The following is a 20,891-nucleotide window of genomic DNA, read 5'->3' as shown; positions in this document are numbered from 1 at the left end:
TGGAGATTTCTAAAAAACAACTCACCCTCCCTTTTAAAACTTACAAAAGGAAAAGAAACAATACAATGCAGTATAAAAGATTGACAATATCATCAAGTTTATTACACAATTTCCAACCTATCAGAAAAAGACAAACAAATCAAATCACGAAGAAAAGGAGTGGGAGAGTTGAAGGGAACTGAAGTTATGTTTTCTGTTGTCTGTTTTTCTTCTTCTTTTTCTTCCATTATTTCAAAACAAACTAAAAATGTCCCATTAGGTAAAAAGCAACGTTTCCAATCCATATTGTATACTTTACAGTTTAAGCTCTCTCCGCTGGCTTACATTAACTTTGTTTTTTCTTTTAAAAAAACCATTGACCGTAGACCCTCTTGGATCAACAGCACAAAAGGAGGCATCATATCCCTTGGTGACACAGTCATCCTCTTTAATCTATCCAATTGTTCTCTGAGAAAAAGACAGATCTTTCTATGAGGAGGGCTTCCCCATGCACTTGAATAGCCACAATGGATGGTTGGTCTTACTAAAGGAATCCAGGATATGTAACTTGATTTTGTGTAACTGGGGTGCTAGGATGGAGCACTGAAAACTAAAATGCATACCTCAACGTTCCATCTCAAAGATGACACTTGAATCAAGATTTCTGCAGCCACTGTTTTTCCATAAGGATCCCCATGTAATGTGTTTCTGGTTTCAATCGGTTGCCAGCCGAAAGGCTCATTGGATCCAGGAATCCTACTTCTAAGTTTACATAATAAAAATTTAACTTTGTCTTTCTCTAGGCTGGCATGCCAGAGACCACTAAGGTTTTATTATGTCACCTAAGCAAATGTGTGAGTGAATCCCGCCAAAGGGAAAATTCTAAATGAGAACAGGAGCAAGGGTAGTTTTGGACCTTAATTCAACACTTACATCACACAAAATTTAAAATGCTCAAGGTGTGCTCTAATCAATAATGTCCAGAAGCCTCAGCTTGACTTTGCCCCAATTCCATGTTTCTGTATCTAGTCACAACTCTTCCTCTACAACAAGGAAGGTGATAGGCTGGGAAAGAATGCCTTGAAAACAAATGTTTGTGTAAGAAATTACAACCAGAGTAGCTAATGCATGAAACAAAGCAAGGAATTTGTCACTAAATCATCTGTAGATAGAGCTCCTGCAATAGCGAAAGGTAAGATTTATTTTTTAAGGGAGACTCAATGTTGTGGGCAAGCTTAACAGCACAGCCCCTCCTAAAAGAGGTTAGGTTAAATTGGTATGACAACTTTCAGGAATTAAGAAGAGGCGTGACTGGAAGCAGCAACTAGCCTGTTCTCATCCCAGAAAAGGAAAACAAAACTTTTCTAAGCTGTGTACAAAGCTGTTAAGAGTGCAAGACTGAAGCTGCTTTGGAAAAAGGATCAAAAATTAAGGAGGACTCTATGCACTGATGCCTAAGATGACAATGCAGTTTGAATTTTGAACATAAGCTCCAGTGAGGCTATGGTAATATACCTTGTGCTGTGCTGAAGCATGAGGTCTTCCTACAGGAGAGAAGCTGGATTTATTCCTCCCCGGGAGTTTCTAAAACGCCATGGAAAGGAAAGAGGTGACAGACCTCTGTGGAAAGCACCATTCTCTTTGGGTCCAAGAATCCATGGATTGAAATGGCCCCCTGGTCACAGTGGCTCAGACAACCCCTCCCAAACTCCAAGTCATTCAGTGTTCCGCCATCAAGCAACAGCAGCAGCACACTTAGGAAGAACTCAAGTCTTAGTGCCATAGTGTGCCAAATGGAGTCCTACAGGCAAAGTCACTTCCAAGGGGTCTGGAAAGAGCAGAGGGCAGCGGGAAGGAGTGGGTGGAGAATCCCCCATCCTTTAGTCTTGATTAAGGACAGGATATAAGTCCATAAAAACACTGTATGCTTCCAGCATCCCTGCAAAAAGAAAGGAACACAAAATATTAGTCACTTTAAAAGGCATTTTTGAGAGCATAGTTTAGAAAAGGGCAATTCCAAGAGTGAATTCCTATATACAGAGGGAATTGAAAATTGTGGGTTGTTTTAGAGCAGTGTTTCTCAACCTTGGCAACTTTAAGTCCTGTGGACTTCAACTCCCAGAATCCCCCAGCACAGCTGGCTGGGGAATTCTGGGAGTTGAAGTCCACAGGACTTAAAAGTCGCCAAGGTTGAGAAACACTGTTTTAGAGAATAGTTGACCTGGACTAGGATTTGAAGCCAGATTTATTCTGCCACTGAATTATATAGACTAGCATAATCCAAAAACTTTCTTCCCATCACAGAACGGTACCTACCAAAAGAAGACCACCACCTCAGGTCTTATGCAACCATTCAGAAATAGATGGAAATCAAAAGGTTGTAATTTAGAATTTTTTTGAAGTATCCAATTCCCTTTAACTCAGAGCAGATTATAGTGCAATAAACAGTTAAATTTGAGATTTTTTTAAAAAAAAGAAAAAATATTTTACTGATATTTCCCCTTCTGAAATAAGATATGAATTTAGGCATATACTTCACCCAGGAAAGAACAAAGAAGATTCTGCACAAATGTACTTCAGGATTTCCTTCTTGTTTAAGTAGTTAAATTAGAAGCTCTGGTCTGATTATCTACAGCAGTGCTGGATAATCCTTTTGGGCCCAGGGGCCACAGTTCGCTTTCCTGCCTTGCCTTGGGGTCACAGGGGGCATGGCCAGCAATGTGGTCATTTTCCCTGAAAAAAAAACAAAACAGGAAAAACCAGCCTAATTTTGGAGAAGGTGCTAATATTTTAAAGTGATGCTATGGTTCCTTACATCCCTGCAAACTCAAGGTGGGAATTCTCAAATTATGGGTTGTGACTCCCCCAGGAGAATTAATGGGCATAATGGGGAGGATCCCACTTGCTCTCACTCTATTTGGAAGTGGGCAACTCTGCTGAGCTACTGGTCCTGCACTATACGATTGAAAGGGTTTAGACTTTCCTTCAATTGCCCTAAGAGGTGAACTATCAGACCAGGAAAACTTCATCATGAAGCTTTTTCAGCCAACGCTCAGAGATACAACTCTGGGGGCTGGCTGAAAACACCTCATGCCAAAATCCTGCCTCAGCACAGGGGTTTTTCAACCAGCCTCCAGAGACAAGAGGGAGTTCTGTCAGCAGGTGTCAGCAGCTTGTGACCCTCCCTGCCAGCCTCCCCATTAACCTGTTGGGAAAGCCGGCAAGGAAACCTGCAAATGGTGATCCCCTGACTGTGAGGCCCTTGTAGATGGATTGCCAAGATCACCCAGATCACAATCATGTGGCTGCAGGTCTGCTGCAACACTCACAACTTGGGGGAACCAATCATAATCCCTTTGTTTATGTGATAACTGTGATAACTCTGGATGGTTGCCGAACAAATGATTGTAGGTTGAGGACTATCTGTTCTTGAAGCTGCTTCATATAAAAAGGAATCGACAATAACGGAAAGAACAGTACTGACAAAGTTATTGGTTTTCTAATCCTTCAAGACACCCAAACATCTGAAACAACTGAACTTTACAAAACACTGAAAATTAAATGCCCACAAATACAGGGGAAAAAACAACAACAGGATTCAAGTCTTAATTTAACATCACTTTTCCTGCCCAAAGTCTATCACTGATTCTGATGATAACAATAATGACTATGATACCCAATCAGAGGGAAGAGAGAGATTGCTTTCCTTTTTTTTTAAAGGGAGGAAGACATAATAAAAACAGACAGGCATATTAACACTCCTTTGCCCCATCTAAAAAGTGTTCTCACTTCTCTCAATGATGCCGATCTCTTTCTCTGTCCCTGTCTCTGTGCCTCTCATGCTCCCGGCTTCTTTCTTGGAAATAGTCCTCATGTCGATCTTCATTATGAACCACCTCTCGGTGCCTCCTACTGCTCTCACGTGACCGACTTGGTGACCTATCTCGTGATCGATGTCTTTTTCTGGAAAATAACAGAAATATCAAGTGTGGTTAATAGGTTAAACTTGCTGTCAGGTTTTTGTTTTGCAAAAGGACACATTGCTTATACGGATGTATGAATCCCAAATGAAGAAGAATAGGACTGAGTCATGAATATAATAAAACCAGCCAGATAAAACACAAATAGGTTTGCTTGTTGTAACTCACCTCGAGGAACTGCTGCTGCCGCCAGTGCCCATGCTGTAAGACTTAGCTTCGATGCCATGAAGGCAATCCTTAAGCGAAGAGATAAGGACCCGACACCGCTCATCATTTGCTACACGGGACTGTTTAATTACAGCAATGGCTGTAAGCAGGGTCTCAATTGCATCACTGTAATCCCCTGAAGCAAAACAACATATTAACAAGATATTAAGACTGAGGCCTGAGCTAGGAAGGAAAAGACAGCATTAAGCAACTGCACTTACCTGCACTGGCCCCAGATACAGCCTTAGATATGGCACTGCTGGAAATTGCTCGATTCCTATTCATGATATCGTCAAATTCTGAATCACCAACAGGTGGAGGTAATGGGCCCAACTCCCTGCTGCAGTACAGAAGAATGCACTCATCATTCAGCAGAACTACTTTGTCCATCAAGCATGATTAAGAGTCTCCCCCCCCCCCCCCAAAAGGAAGTGTGTTGCTAAATATGTCTCTCTTATTCCCACCATAGCAGATATTATACTAATTGTAAGACTGTTAAGGGATGAAATCTTTCCCTGTGATTGAAGGCATTTCCTGGCATTTCTGTATTGCCCAAATAAAACACATTTTTATCCTAACAAATAATTTACAAAGTCCCTTTTTGAATTAGACCTAGACACCCTTCTTTCTGCTGCTTCCACTTTATGCAGATTCTTAAGAGTGGACTCGTTCTCACCTGCTGTGATTATATGGTGCAGAAGCCTTGCTGTAGGCATCTGGTGGAGGCCCCATGGCTGCATTTGGGGGTGGGAAGAAAGCTGGATTGAGGTGCAGGGCAGGTGGCACTGACCCTGGAGGCGGCACAGTTAAGTGGGGGGGAAGTCGAGGTGGGGGAGGCATGAGGTGCTGGTAATGGATACCGGGAGGGGGAGGGGGAACTCCAAAGCTTGAAGTAAGTGGTGGAGGGGGCGGTATGGGTGGAGGGGGCAGCCCCATCAGAGGAAGCGCAGAGGGAGGACGGTTGAAGAAAGGTAAAACGGGAGGTTTCTCAATGCGTGGTGGTGGGATAGCATTCTCTGTTGGAGTTGCTCGGCCATCAAGAGAGTCTGAGGAATCCCTTGAGTGAGCCATTGGAGGCACGCCTGTTGGACATCACAAATAAGGAAAAGTATTAAGCACACGAGTACGACAGGATTTTTGTTTCATATTATCATAAACGTCCAATAAATATAAATTTGTCACATCACTGTGACAAAATAAAATAAAAGAAATAAAATCCAATTTAGTTCTAATTCCTGATTGCTTATATTATAAGGATAGAGTCTGCTCTCGTGCTCACATGGGGCTTAAACTTTGTAGAGAGATTCAGGCATCTGATTCAATGGAAACAGGCATTTTAAATTATTCCAATACTGAAACCTGACCACTGACTAGGACAAATCACAAAAAGCCGCAAAATGTAACAACAGTATAATTGCTAATGGATATGGAGCATTCCAGATATGACAACAATCTTCAGAGTTAAGCCCATGTAATTTGGAGGTTGATAAGCAAGAGATTTTGATGAGCTTCAATTATATTTAAATGTAATGAAGTCGCCTCCCTTCCCTAAAAAGTATTCCTATTTCTGCAAATGCAAATTAATTTGCTTCTAGTCTACAGAGTTCTGCTCAAGATTTTCAAATAAACTAACCAATGCCTCCTTCTCTGCCTTGCTACCTATTCAGCTAGCATAGCATATCCAGCTAAACTTACGTTTTCGGGCTTGTGCCTCAAACTGTGCAAGGTTTTGCCGGGTAGCCAACTTGACTTCTATTTTATCTCCATTTAGAATCATCCCTGGTAGCAGCTCTAGAAGTTTGTGGACTGAGTTCTCAGAAGCAACAACCACTTCTGCGTATCTGTTCAAAGAGCCACAGAAAAATCATCGGAAGACTATTATAAAGTGTACCAACTAAACAAGGGGAATAATCATTTCTTGTACAATTGTAAATTCCCAGCTTTCCTCAGATTTAATTATAATGGGTGGAAGGGGGGGGGGGGGGAAGCAGCTTCCATCCAAGGGCTTTGCCTCATCATCCCTACACAATTCCACCTAATGGTATCTTCATTTCTTTCCATTGCCCACATTTCCTTAGTGCCAGAAGAGTTAAACATTTTAGGTTAAACAACTTGACCCAATTTGTCTAGTTTTTTGTTTCCTCTTTTTTACTTGGCCATTCTTTCTCTTAGCTAATTTCAGACATGCATCTCCCCTTTCTATTCCTTTTCAGTCTGATATTCCTTTCACACTCCTGATCTCAGCAGTCTGCTTTTCCTGCAAACAAATTCTTCCTTCCCCCCACCCCCTTCAGGAATCCTACGCATAGCTGGAGGGTGAAGGCATAGCAAAGACAGGTTTCTTAGAGGAGATACACGTAACACATTTAATAGGGAAACAATTCATTAATTTAAAATGCTGTGTTTGAAGCCCCTTTTCTATCCATTTCAAGTCTGAAATATTTTGTATATCCCCGAAGCCTAATTTTTACTTAATTTTTCAAATTACGTTAATCAGTTCTTATTTCATTCTTTTCTTTATAATGGTGTCTGAAGTGTGGCCCTAGAATAGCATTCAAAACAAATGTAAATTTTACCAAAGTAAAATTTTTGTCAGGCAGGCATATTGGGAAACATTCAGCTTCTTCAAAAATAAAGCCACATTCAAAAAGCCAGAATGTTGTGTGCATATATATTCATATATATGATGGGTCATAAAGTACTCCACATTACTCTGTAGTATCTTCCATAATGATTGCTCTTCTTGTTTCAATCATTAACAGAGAAGCCCTGCATTGCTCACCCTTTAGACTGGCCATTAGCTCTGTTCTCAGCAAATTTCAGCTCCACAACATCATAAACACCTATAGAGCGGATTATTCTGGTCAATTGCTGGTCAGTTGTCCACTGTATATGAAGAGACATAAAACCACAGTATTTTATCTCAAACCTTTGTAAGATTTCTATTTCTTAATTAGCAAAACAATGCAATGTTGCAATTTTGATTTGCTGAACTCTCATTACACTTCTTTAAGCTAGACTATATCCTCTTACTATATATATATTTACTTCAAGAGGTTTTTTTTTCTTTTTGGGGGGGAGGGATGGGGGAGAACACAGCAGCTCTAACTTAGAATAAGGTTACCATATCTGAGTTGCAAAAGTCTAGGTCATACACAAAAAACTCTTCCGCTGCCATTTAATAATCATCCAAATTTCTGTATCTTCAAAACAGTAATCTTGGTTTAAAAGGCAAAACCTCTAAACCAGCTACATTAATTTTTCATCAAATCCTTTGTCCAAATTGATGCTAACAGAAAGATAACTATTTTTCTTCTCCGGTATACACCAACAGCGTATCTCTATCTATTGTTAAAAAGAACCACGTGTACCAGAAGAAAACTATGTTTTGTAGCATTGAGTAAATGCTTCAACCAGTCAGTGCCTCTATGGCTGTTATAGATAATTTATACCAAATCAAAGTGAACATATGACAAAAGCACATAATGCACCTTTTCTCTGAAATTATCAATGAGAATTTTGTAAAAAGTCAACTTACTATACTATTTATTTCCTGTACTAATTTAGAATACTTACCCAAGAAAAGCTGCCCACATAAACAGCAGCCCTTTTATTGCGCAGTCCACTGTATGTATACAAAATAGCAGGCGATTTGCTGTTTGATTTAGGAGATTGTTCTTGGCGGCTTTCAACTGGTGGCTCAGAGCTGCTAGTGCAACTTTCAGAAGGTTGTGAGCTGGCAGCTAGCACGTCATCATATAGATCCATCTGGTCAGTATTACTAAATTCAGAGTCCTAGAAATAGGAAGATACCATTTAGCATCTTCAGGCCTAGAGCTTTTAAATCTTTTACTACATTTGTAAAATACACTTATATCATCTCCTGAAGGGCTATACAGCTTACAGTAAAACTGGCTTCTCCAATATTTCTTCCTTAGAAACTAAGGAAAAAGTCCAATGGGATGGATTTATTTACTAATGCATCTGAGTCCCCAATGTCCCTTTCCAAAGGTAATGAATACTTAGTTGGCGGTTGTCAGTGTTATAAAGATTTTTGCTTGCTCTCCTGTACTATTGTTGCAAATGTGAAATCAACAGCCTTATTTTTTCTCATTCCTGCACCGAAAAACAGGTAACACAATCAGGCTCTTTCTAAATATTTCCCTGTTGCCTAATCAATGATGGTAATAACCTGATTTAGCAAGCGATTGCAACCAAACAAGAGATCGAAATGTATCTCACAAGAAGATAATTTCACATTATTTCCCTTGATACCATTGACAAATTCCTTAAAAGTGAAATTTGAAACTCAGCAAATTTTACATTAGATGAAAAGTTCTATTTGCTGCTGTATTGAGAAACCAAGACCACATCTTGATTTGTTTGGAAGAACAAACCAAGTATTGATTGGACTAGAATTTAGCTTAAATTCCGTCAAACCATTTAAAAGATGCCACGCTGGATTTAATGAGACCTACTTCATCTAGATCCAACTCACTGATCAATAACACACACTGATCAATAACACAGACACGTATGTATGGGCACATACACGTATCTTTAAACAGTATATATACTATTAAAATTATACATTTGCTGATATGGCCTAGAGCAGGGGTGTCAAAATCATGTAAACAGTGGTGTCACGTGACATATCAGGATTCCCCCCTTCACTAAACCGGGTGGAGGTGGGGCCAGCATGTGATGTATCCAGCCCGCGGGCCGCAAGTTTGACACCCCTGGACTAGAGAGAAACTCTGGGCAGTGAACAAAAATAAACAAACCTCATGGAAACACCGTAACGTTATCTATGTTTGTCACACACATTACACAGAATTCCATTAACATCCAGGGGATGTTACTTGAGGGAAGTAACTTCATCAGGTCTTCATAGCGTTTTGCAAAGCTAGTGGATTCAGAGCTATAGGAATCTGTGGTGGGAGGGTGGCAGGAAACATAAATAGAGAAGACCCACTTCCTAGACTCCACCAGGCAATGCTCTTTCACTAAAGGAACCTGAGGCATAGCCACTACGCTGGTCAAGTGGAATGGGCAGAAACCACTGGCGATATCCCAGATTAATTTAACTTCATGCAATGTAGGGATTTAAAAGTAACAACCAGTACCGTGAATTGCACTTGGATCACTAGTGCAGATCATGTCGCATTAATGTGATGTAGGCCCTCATCACACTGCATTTGCCACTGCACTGGGAATCAGCTGGCGTTTCAAAATGCCCCTTTAAAGACAACTCCATATAGAATGCATTGCTATAATCCAGTTGGGAAGTGATTAGTTTGTGGGCGGTGCCTCCAGACAACATGCAACTGACATACAAGATGTATTTCCTCCTGGTCATGGCTGCTATCTCAAGCAGGAACCACGACTATCTCCAGATTCTGCACTAAGTCTGAGTGGCACCCCTTCTGGAATTAAGGACTGATTTTATTCAAGACTTGTCAGGTTTGAGGCATGCTTATTCTTACCCATTCTGATCCTCACCTCACTGGGAAAACAATTCAACAGCATCACTTTGATGACTTGGGGCAGTGATATATGGCATACTAATTATACTTTACCCTATACTAACAGGATTGCAAGCAGATCATATGTAACAATTCTCTGTTAATATCATACTGAAATGGCACACAAAATTCATCTGCTTTTGAGTTAGTGCCATCACTGCCAATTTATTTTCACATATCTATGACTGAACATGGGCAAGACTAAATAATGGGGATGACCTTGTGGCAATAAGGACAACAAAATGTCAGTATTCCTCTGCCCTTATTGCTTCAACGAAAGGTTGTCCAGCAGCCCTTCTGAGGATGGTGCGATCACTGCTAGGGAGTGGCACACTATTAGATCCTATGCAGGGCTGCTGTGAGGAATATCTGATTATTTGGCAAATAAAAGAATATCAGATCCAGACTGAATGAATTCCAAATGGGCACATCTGGCCAAGTGCCAGGGGTTCTGTGTTATGATCTAGGATGTATCTGAGTTGGAGTTTTGAGGTTCCCTGTGTATTTCCTTCAGTAACTTGTTTTCTGGAGTTGGGGCCATTCAGTGATGTTAGTCTCCTTGAGGGAGGTGATGGTGTGTCTCCTTCTCATAGTTGAAACTAACTGTTTTAGACAATTATCATATCCTATCTCCAACCCTGTTAAGAAGATGGTTGTCCTACAGTTACAAAAGACCTTGAGGGAAATGGATTATCTAAACACATTTCAGTCATGTTATAGGCCAGGATTCAGTATTGAGAGAGTTTTGGTCATACTTGATGATGACCTGATGTGGAGGTAGGATGGGAAAGTACATCCATCTTGTGCTTTTTGATTTTTTGCTACTGTCAACCACAGTATTCTTCTGAACCAACTCCAAGAGCTAGGAATTAGGGGTGCAACAGGGCCCTAAACTCTCTCGCCTCTTGTTCAACATCTACAGGATCTGATATCATCAGCTAATCATATTCCATTAGATCTTTCAACATCAAGGGCAGCCAAGTAAGGATGTTCAAGTACCTGAAGGCTGGGGAGGAACCAACTCTTGACTCTCTTTCACCATGATTAAAAAGTGGCTGTGGTTACCTTGACACCTACGTTGGAGGATTTTGTACTTTCCCATTCAAAGCAGGGAGCAACCTGTGAGTTTTTTTAGACTCAATTTCTACTCAGAGGAGGCAGAAGTTATGGCCATTGTACAACTCCATCTGGTGCACTTACAGTATGCCCTTTTCTGAATTTGATGACATTCTAGACACTTGACCCCCGGCCCCTTGTCCTCTCATAGCTTGACTGCTGCAATGCTTTGGTCTCCATGGGGCAGTCATTAGTTGCTTAGAAGCCTCAACTTGTACAGTGACATGTTCAATAATGGGCTTCATAATCTACACATATTGCCAGTGTTTTCAGGTACAATTCATGGTGCTGGTTATCAGCCATAAAGCCTACACAGCCTTTAGGTCCAGTTATTCATGGTTTTTGCCTGGCTGAGTGTATGCGCTCCAAGTCCCCCTGATTAAACAATGTCATATTCTGGAACCCAGGAATTGTTCCTTCTCTGTATCTGCTCCTGTCCTTTGGCATGAAGTTGTTCAGAGTTTGGGATGGCTCCCCATTACTGTATTTCAAAAGGACTGGAAATGCTAGCTGTTCTCCTTAGCTTTAGGGTAGGCTGTTGCCTGTATTAATGTATTGTATGGATTACCAGTTTATAACTATTTTATAAATCCTTTTAGGGATTGTTGTATCTTTAGTTACTTTTTAAATATTCTTTATTTTTGAGCAACCAAGAATTGGTTGGAATTTGGTAGCATCGAAACTGAACAAATTTTGAACAAATAAATTACACACACATTAGAGAGAAATAATGTAATACAAATCTTCTAAAATGGTATTAATTTCTCAGAATATGATTAAAAATTAACATTGAAAAATACATCTCAATAATGTGTGGGTCCATATTGATTATTCTGTTTCATTCACTTACCAGACTTCCACAATTTAGTTAAAAATCAATTGCTTAATCTTACTTTGTTAACAATAACCCTAATTGTCATTAGCAGCTGTGGTAGGATTTTAATTTTGAGTAAATTCGGACTGAACTAAGTATAACTGAAAAGGTCATATTGTTGTATCAGTTCTCATAGTGCTAGCATTATATTTCACACATAGAACAGGGCCATGTTATTTGCAGCTCTGCCTCTTCCTGAGGGTACTTCTCTATGGTAGTAGTTTATATGATGTATATGTATCCAGGTTCCTTCCCTTAAATATTGCCACCTGATAGAAACTCTGATGTGACCTTTTATGATGGCTGTCCCAATCCTTTACAATACACCTGAGGGATCGCTACCCTTTTACTCTTTGGCAGGGTGGGATGACCTGTGTCTTCTCCCAAGCACTGGCCCAGGATGGGGGCTGAGCTGGAAGATTGTCTGGATTTGGGGGGGGGGGGGGGAAGAAGGGTACCTCTGTTTTTCTTTTTGTTCTTATGGATTGTTGTAACAAATAAATATGCAATATTTCAGTTATATACATTGAGATGCAACACTCATATTATTACCTTTTGCTATAGGGAACGCTATTCTCTCTCTCTCTCTCTCTCTCTCTCTCTCACATACACACACACACAAGAATATGGATGGTCTTCGCTTAGTATCCCTAATTTCCATTGCTAAGCAAAGTGAAACATCACATGACCACTCTGATTAGCAATGGCAGTTCTGGTAGTCATGGTTGCAGTCATTAGACAAGAACCATGCCAATGATAGGGACTTTGCCCTTCCGGTTTGCTGCACTCATCTCTGCATCAATGCCCACCAGCCGTCTATCATCACCATCTCTGTTCTTTTGGTCAACTTGCACACAACCTGGATCCATTTCTTCCTCCATCTGCTAAGGTGGAGTGCAGCGCAACTAAGGTGTGCAGGGCAGGTAAAAGGGTAGAGATAGGAGATGGGGGGAGGAGATGGAGTACACGTTAGTCATAAATGTGGGTGGGCTGCCAAGCACTCGAATTTTGATTGTATTAATTGTGGGGGTGTTGCAATGTCTGTAACTTCAAGGACCTGGTTGTCACTAACATTTGTTTAGTGCTATTATCACTTGAGTAGTTGTTAAGTGAGGATTATCAGTAAGTAGTAGTAAACCAAAGAAATTAAATAAATTGAGGTGGGGTTGGGGAAATGCCACTAAACCTAGATAACGCCAACACTGTTTCGTCTTCCTCTCCATGATTTTTTCTTAAACTTGCAACTCAGTTCTGCTTTATCATAAATTTTGTTTCATACACTAATCTGTTCTTAAAACTTCTCATCTCTATCAGCATTCAATAAACTCCATTCAAATATGCCTTTCTCAATCTTCACTTTCTTCTTCCATTTGCTGTGAGTGGACTCTTATTCATCCTTGCTGTATGAACAAATTAAATATTACCTTAAAGATACTGTCATTTTTTTTATTAAATATTAAGATTCTCAAGACATTTCAAGATTTGCTTTTTAGCACTTAATGGCTATCAGGTAGCCTTAACAGTTGCTTTATCTTTTCAAGATCATGATGTTTTTTTAAAAAAATCATACTTCCAATATCACTCGTTATTCCTCATGGCCTTTTCAAGGTAGCTGTGTATTCTTATTTTACTTACAGTCACAAACCCAGGATTCATACAGTTGCTACTTGCCTGCTTAATGACTCTGTATTTTGCCATATTTAATGGAATGTAAAAAGTAAATAAAGCCATTATGTACAATTGATGAACCAAAAGCCATGATTCTACATAATCTCTTAGCAAAAACATGAGTTCTGTGTGGCACAATATGTAATATAAATATACAGTATTTTAAATTTTGAACTAGTATCTTTTTATAATCTTTATAAAGTTTATTTATTCATTCATTCATTTTCTTTAGCCACCCATCACAATCAATGACTCTGGACAGTTTACAATTCCAAAAGTATAAAGCAATAAACATCATGCAAAATAAATATACATAGCAGCTTAGATACTTGGCCAGTTGACAGTAAAGGCAAGAAGTGGGGGCCCTTAATATTTTCTATTCTGTGCCCCAGATGTGGGAACTGAACCAGATTTTTAAAGCCTTTCAAAAAGCCACTAGGGCTGCGGTCATTCTAATCTCCAAGGAGAGAATATTCTACAGAGTAGGGGCTACTGCAGAAAGGCTGCCTTCTAGTCTGTGCTCATCGACGCTCCTTGGCAGACATACAAAATGCCCAATGTGCTAGATCGAATTGGACAGGTAGACACTTGGAAAAAGGCAGTCCCAAGCCATATACCGGTAGGTCTTTAAAGGCAATAACCAGCACCTTGAATTGCATCTGGAAGCACACCAGTAACTAATGCAGCTCATGGATGAGTGCTGCATATCTGGCATCATTTACCACATGCATTCTGTACCATCTGTAGTTCTATATCTTTTTCCCTTTCAAAAATTAAATAGGTAGGAATGGATCCAGAGAATTGCTTCCGCAAACGGGCAAGCTTTTATTTGTGGAAAAGAAAGCAGAGTTCCACTGGTTAAAAGGATGAGAAAATGTCCTACTACTTCAAGAAATTACAGGTGAAAACTCGAAAACTTAGAATATTGTGCAAACGTTCATTTATTTCAGTAATGCAACATAAAGATGAAACTAACATGTGTGATAGACTCATTACATTCAAAGCAAGATAGTTCAAGCCATGATTTGTCATAATTGTGATGATGGCTTACAGCTCATGAAAACCCCAAATCCACAATCTCAGAAAATTAGAATATTGTGAAAAGGTGCAATATTCTAGGCTCAAAGTGTCCCACTCTAATCAGCTAATTAAGCCATAACACCTGCAAAGGGTTCCTGAGTCTTTAAATGGTCTCTTAGTCTGGTTCAGTAGGAATCACAATAATGGGAAAGACTGCTGACCTGACAGTTGTGCAGAAAACCATCATTGACACCCTCCATAAAGAGGGAAAGCCTCAAAAGGTAATTGCAAAAGAGGTTGGATGTTCCCAAAGTGCTGTATCAAAGCACATTAATAGAAAGTTATGTGGAAGGGAAAAGTGTGGAAGAAAAAGTGTACAAGCAGCAGGGATGACCGCAGCCTGGAGGATTGTCAGGAAAAGGCCATTCAAAAGTGTTGGGGACTTTCACAAGGAGTAGACTGAGGCTGGAGTCAGTGCATCAAGAGCCACCACACACGGACGGATCCTGGACATGGGCTTCAAATGTCGTATTCCTCTTGTCAAGCCGCTCCCGAACAACAAACAATGTCAGAAGCGTCTTACCTGGGCTAAAGAAAAACAGACCTGGTCTGTTGCTCAGTTGTCCAAAGTCTTCTTTTCTGATGAGAGCAACTTTTGCATCTCATTTGGAAACCAAGGACCCAGAGTATGGAGGAAGAATGGAGAGGCACACACTGCAAGTTGCTTGAAGTCCAGTGTGAAGTTTCCATAGTTTGTGTTGATTTGGGGAGTCATGTCATCTGCTGGTGTTGGTCCACTGTGCTTCATTAAGTCCAGGGTCAACGCAGCCATCTACCAGGAGATTTTGGAGCACTTCATGCTTCCTTCCACAGATGAGGTTTATGGGGATGCTGACTTCATTTTCCAGCAGGACTTGGCCCTTGCCCACACTGCCAAAAGCACCAAAACCTGGTTCAATGACCGTAGGATTACTGTGCTTGATTGGCCAGCAAACTCGCCTGACCTGAACCCCATAGAGAATCTATTTGGCATTGCCAAGAGAAAGATGAGAGACATGAGACCGAACAATGCAGAAGAGCTGAAGGCCGCTATTGAAGCATCCTGGTCTTCCATAACACCTCAGCAGTGCCACAGGCTGATAGTTTCCATGCCACGCCTCATTGAGGCAGTAATTGCTGCAAAAGGGGCCCAAACCAAGTACTGAGTACATATGCATGCTTATACTTTTCAGAGGTCCGATATTGTTCTATGTACAATCCTTGTTTTATTGATTGCATGTAATATTCTAATTTTCTGAGATGGTGGATTTGGGGTTTTCATGAGCTGTAAGCCACAATCATCACAATTATGACAAATCAAAGCTTGAACTATCTTGCTTTGCATCCAGTGAGTCTATCTCATATATTAGTTTCACCTTTTAAGTTGCATTCCTGAAATAAATGAAGTTTTACACAATATTCTAATTTTTCGAGTTTCATCTGTATTTGAGGGGGAAAATAGTAAAAACTGCCCTTTCTCTTTCCTATGTGAATATTTTATGCTTCTGCTGATAGGAAATCTGAATCTAAGCCATGGCATGTGTTCCCTTACATTTACAATGAAATGGGAATGTTAGCATTCTCAGAATATATTTTTTCCTTGAACTTCCCAACTTCTGTTCTTTGAACATTTTGAAGAAACAATTTGCTGAAATGCAAAAGTAGTATTTGGCTGTCGAAGACATCTGAATTCATTGCAAAACATATTTAGAAAGTTTAGTGAATTATCTTTGCAAGACCTAAGTTCTTTAAATTTACTTGTAACTCATGATTGTGGTCACTTGTTGTAACTTATCTTGCCATTCAGAAAATGTACTGTGTCTTAAAACATAGAGGCCCTCAACTCAAAAGTTTCCAGAGTTGAAACTTGAAAAATAACGGCATTCTAAAGTAGTCTGCTTAGACTATGGAAATGATTCTACCACTAGATTATTTAAAAAATGCATGGAGTCTTTACTCTAATCATTTAATATTAGATTGTACCAGTGTAATAGCAATATTAAAATTAAAGCATATGGAAATTGGGAGATTGAGATTGAAGAGAAAAAGACCAGGACTCACAAAACAACATATGCAAATCTATATTACAAGCACACAGAATAAATAATTGATGTAGTAATCAATGTAATCATGTAGTATTAAAACACTCATTTGCCCATTTATAGAAAGAGCAGTATTGTAATGCTTCAATTTCCAGATTTTCATAGCTTCTCATTTCTTTGCTCGGAGATAACTAAGTTTTCTGCTTATGGGGACCTAGGGCTAAAAGTCAAAGCTCCTTGAAGTCAGGTTCACAGGCAATGACAAGTTCACGTCATTCTTGAAAACAGTCCACAATACTGTATTTTCCCAGTGATATGGAAATACATTCCTTTTTTCCAGGGTACTTTTTCCAATGTTCCAATCTATACTGTCACCCAAATTAAATCCTGATGGTTTCTTATCTAAATATCAGTCTGATCTGCCTTGTTTAATTTTGTTGGAATTAGCCAATATTTGTTGGACACCGCCACTTGCTGTAGACAGTTTAATCTTAGCTTATAGGTCAAAATCCGTTCAACAAATCATAGTAACAAATGATCTATCACAAAAGCATCCAAAATCCTTTGAGGATTTATCTGTATACCTGTTTATGTTCACAAATACAAACATATAAGTTCCTATGATGTGTATGTCAAGTAATACAAATTATAGACAAATGCAAATCCACATATCCACTACTTTTTAAATCAGTCTTACAGAGGAACCCAAAGAAAGGTGCACATATGGAAATATATACTGGAGCTTCAAAATGCTGCTTTTCTCCCTCAAAAAAAATGAACTAAGACAAATACATAATTATACTTTAGCAATGAAATGGATGAATGTATTATAAGTAAAACAATATATATAATGCAGGACTCCAAAAATCACAGAACAGTTTTGAAGCAATACTTATTTCCTTTGTTTTTCTCTCCAACTTCAGGATTTAGAGAAACGTACAAGTAATTCTGTATCAGGGAATAAATCCAATTAAAACCTGCCCGAACAGAAGACTTCCATAAATAAATTGATTGTAAAGAACAAATAATTGTAAATTCAGAACACTATGGTAATATGAAAGACATAATGGACAATAATTAATCATTGATGTAATTCTCTCAGGCATCTATTTCACTTAGAGACGTAAAAGTATAAAGAATTAACATATGCATAGGCCAAAGAATGACATGCATTGTTTCCTGACTGTTGTAATCCAACTTTAAAAACAAACACAAGAAACAAACATCTATGTCATTCTCTTATTATGTCTTAATATCACTTCTTGGATCTTTGGAACACCAAATAATAATTAGCACAGCAGATTTTGTAGCGTGCCACAAAAACTTCTTATACTACAAACCTCCCAGTATGCTGGAAAAATTACCGAAATATTCTCCTGTCCTAGTTGCAAATATGAGATGACTAAAAAATTGCCAGAATGAAAGTGTAAACAATTCTAACTTGAGGCTACAACATGGACATAGTCTTTGGCATTTTTGTGGCTCCAGAAAGGAAGTTTCAAACTGATTTCCAGATAGCAAATTTTAATTATTCAAAAAGGTTGCTGACTGTATCTCAGATACAGATATCCAGAAGCTATCCATCCGGATTTTTTGTGGGTTGCTGCTGCTAAGTAAAGTGCAAGACTACCTAGGAGATATAAAGTTGCTTTGCTCTAGAATACAAATCAGAGGCACATTACTTAATAGTGGTAATTGACCTACATCTCAACTCAAATACCAAGCAAACATCTCTGAATCCTGTTACAAGAAGCTATTTGATAAAAAAAAATGCAAGTATGAACCCAGAACCTTACATAAACTTTTAACATTTCTAAGAACTTTGCTTAAATTAACCTATTCCTTCTAATACTATCTACAGTAACAGGCACTCTCCAGAGTTTTAGACACAAGTCTAAGTAATTCTACCAGGAGATATAAGCAATAGAACATGGCATCTTCTGCTTGTATATCAGGAGACATATCAATGATCTGAGGTGCTTCCAAAACTAAATGATAGTGTTTGTTGACAGATCGGTTCCAAATCTTTTGCCTGCCAAATTATTATTCCTCTGATGACTTCTCAATGTTTTATTTAAAATAATGTATAACTGTTTGCAACATGCTTGCAGAGACAGATTCAAACTAAACAGGAATGACAAAGACAGATCTTTCCTCTTCCAAAGTTTAAAGCAATATAATTTTTATTAAATAGATTATAAAGTGTCTCCTGTCTTTTAATTTATTCTTCCTTTATATGTCATATACTCAAATGACCCAATATAACTATAGCAGCTTGTAAAAGTATCAGGAGTTAATTATACTCATTGTGCCATCATCCTATCCTTAAAAATACAGTCTAGTAAATGGTAACTAATATTTGTAAAAACACTGCTATAGCCTATTAACTGTGTTTTCCTTTTGCTGATGATAAAAGGAGTCTGGATTAAATTGCATGACTGATGGTTTGTCACTGTTTTATTTAGCTTTATTTTGTTGCTATTTCAGCATGGCATCAGTAGTGAGATAAGAGTACAGTCCTCAAGTTACACCCATTCATTTAGCAACTGCTGAAAGTTACAACAACACTGAAAAAAGTGATGATGACATTTGGCATTGCATCACACGATCACATTCGACCACTGTATCAGAATGTATTTATGTTAGTTGTAGCATCCTGGGATCATTTGATTGCCATTTGCAACCTTCCCAATGGGCTTCCAGCAAGCAAAGTCAATTAGGAAACCTAGATTCGCTTAAGAATTGCATGATTCACTTAGCTGCAGTGATTTTTTTTAACTGGGGCAAAACAGGTCATAAAATCAGGCACAACTCATTTAGCAACCACCTTGCTTAGCAACAGAAATTCTGATCTCAAGTGTGGTCATAAGTTGAGGACTGCCTATACTGCTTAACTTATATTGACAAAAACTGGTGAAACTGCAACAGAATTACAGAGTTGGAAGGGACCTTGGAGATCTTCTAGTCCAAGCTCCTCTGCTCAAGCAGAAGACCCTATACCATTTCAAACAAGTGATAGTCCAAAATCTTCTTAAAAACTTCCAGTGATGGAGCACCCACAACTACTGAAGGCAAGCAGTTTACTGATTAATTGTTCTAACTGTCAGGAAATTGCCCCTTATCTCTAGGTTGGTTCTCTCCTGGTTTAGTTTCCATCCATTGCTTCTTGTCCTGCCTTCTCGTCTTTGGAGAATAAGTTGCTCTCCTCTTCTTTGTGGCAGCACCTTACATATTGGAACACTGCTATCATGCCACCCTTAATTCTTCTTTTCATTAAACTAGACATACCCAAATCCTGCACCCCTTCTTCATATGCAACATCCAAGTCTAAAACAAAACAAAGATCCAACGCCATTTAATAGATACAATCTCACAAAAAAGGAAAAGCACACTCAAATACAAACTAAGCTAATTGCAATACTTTTGTGTAAATTTGTCACTGCAGATCACAGGTTTTGTTTTAGGTCCCACTAAAAAGAAAAGTTTAACATGCACAAATTAGCCTTTCCATTGAAAAAACGAAAAGTGTTTCTTCCAAACTGCACTGTTCTTTCTTGCAGATTAAAAAAAAAACTTTTTTTGAAACCAACTGGCAAGCACTGCATGAAAAGTTTGTCTCAACTGGAATTGCAAATGAAATTTAACAACCATTACCTGGCACTCAATCCTCTTCAGAGTTAAAATCTCTTTGGGGGAAAAAATCCGTTAGGTTAAATCAATGCGCCGTTGCCCCCAAGTACGTAACGAGGTGAAGCTTCAATAAGATCTGACCCCTTTTTTGTGCCCCTTTCCCCTTCTCTCCCAGTGAGGCCGCATCAACACTTACCTGGTTAAACTCCTCGTCGGCGTAGATATCAATGAGGTCTACTCCTTCCGACATAGTTTCAGGAGCGCCACGGAGAGAATCGGGGGGGAGGGGGGAAGAGCGGCACTGCAGGTCAAAGTAAAGAACCGGGTTAACGCGGACCACACGGATAACCTTTCTGGCGCGGCTACGAACCGGGCCCGGCCCACCTCCTCCTCCACCGGCAGCAAGGCGGGCCTAGGACCGCAAAGCAACCCCGCCCCCCTTCGCTCCGCGCGCATCTAAGGGCCCCGCAGGAGGAGGAGGTCGGGGAGCAAAAAGGTGGGAAACGGAGAATCCCCCCCCCTCCCGCACCCACGTCGGCGCCATAACTGCGGCCGCTCGCTCGCGGCAGCCATCGCCTCCCGCTTTCCTGCGCTGGGAAGAGAGCCCGCCATTCCACCACCCCCGCCCCCCGAAGGGTCGCCACCACACAGCTGCCGAAAAACCTCATTTCTCCCCAATGTTAGGCGGCCCCGTTATACCGCGTAAAGGCCCACAATCCCAAGCAGGCCCAAAACGCGCGCGAACCTCTCTCTCTCTCTCACTCCACCACAGTAAGGGCCTCCTCCGCCCCGCCCCTTCCGGCTCGTCGAG

At 39.8% G+C, this 20,891-nt stretch overlaps 1 protein-coding gene across 1 annotated transcript; it reads right to left on the bottom strand.

The window, feature by feature from the left end:
- Nucleotides 1-73: 73 nt before the first annotated feature.
- CPSF7 (cleavage and polyadenylation specific factor 7) lies at nt 74-20,863 on the bottom strand. The gene is made up of 10 exons (XM_081937006.1): nt 20,780-20,863; nt 20,277-20,381; nt 7,743-7,961; nt 6,949-7,052; nt 5,862-6,007; nt 4,843-5,248; nt 4,388-4,506; nt 4,128-4,302; nt 3,769-3,942; nt 74-1,918 (listed from the first exon to the last, which is right to left on the bottom strand). Exons 2-9 carry the CDS (start codon nt 20,328-20,330, stop codon nt 3,774-3,776), a joined length of 1,392 nt encoding a protein of 463 aa, XP_081793132.1. The 5' UTR covers nt 20,331-20,381; nt 20,780-20,863; the 3' UTR covers nt 74-1,918; nt 3,769-3,773.
- Between the last annotated feature and the right edge of the window lie 28 nt (nt 20,864-20,891).

This window comes from Natrix helvetica, assembly GCF_964273705.1.
Source record: "Natrix helvetica genome assembly, chromosome: 1".
Taxonomy (NCBI): domain Eukaryota; kingdom Metazoa; phylum Chordata; class Lepidosauria; order Squamata; family Natricidae; genus Natrix; species Natrix helvetica.
This window is presented reverse-complemented; position numbering and strand designations above follow the sequence as displayed.

Coding starts and splice junctions, on each gene's coding strand:
- CPSF7 (XM_081937006.1), bottom strand. CDS start 20,330: ATGTCGGAAGGAGTAGACCTCATTGATATCTACGCCGACGAGGAGTTT. Junction 7,962..20,276: donor CCGACGAGGAGTTTAACCAG/GTAAGTGTTGAT, acceptor TCCTATTTCTAG/GACTCTGAATTTAGTAATAC. Junction 4,303..4,387: donor TGTATCTGGGGCCAGTGCAG/GTAAGTGCAGTT, acceptor GTTTTGCTTCAG/GGGATTACAGTGATGCAATT.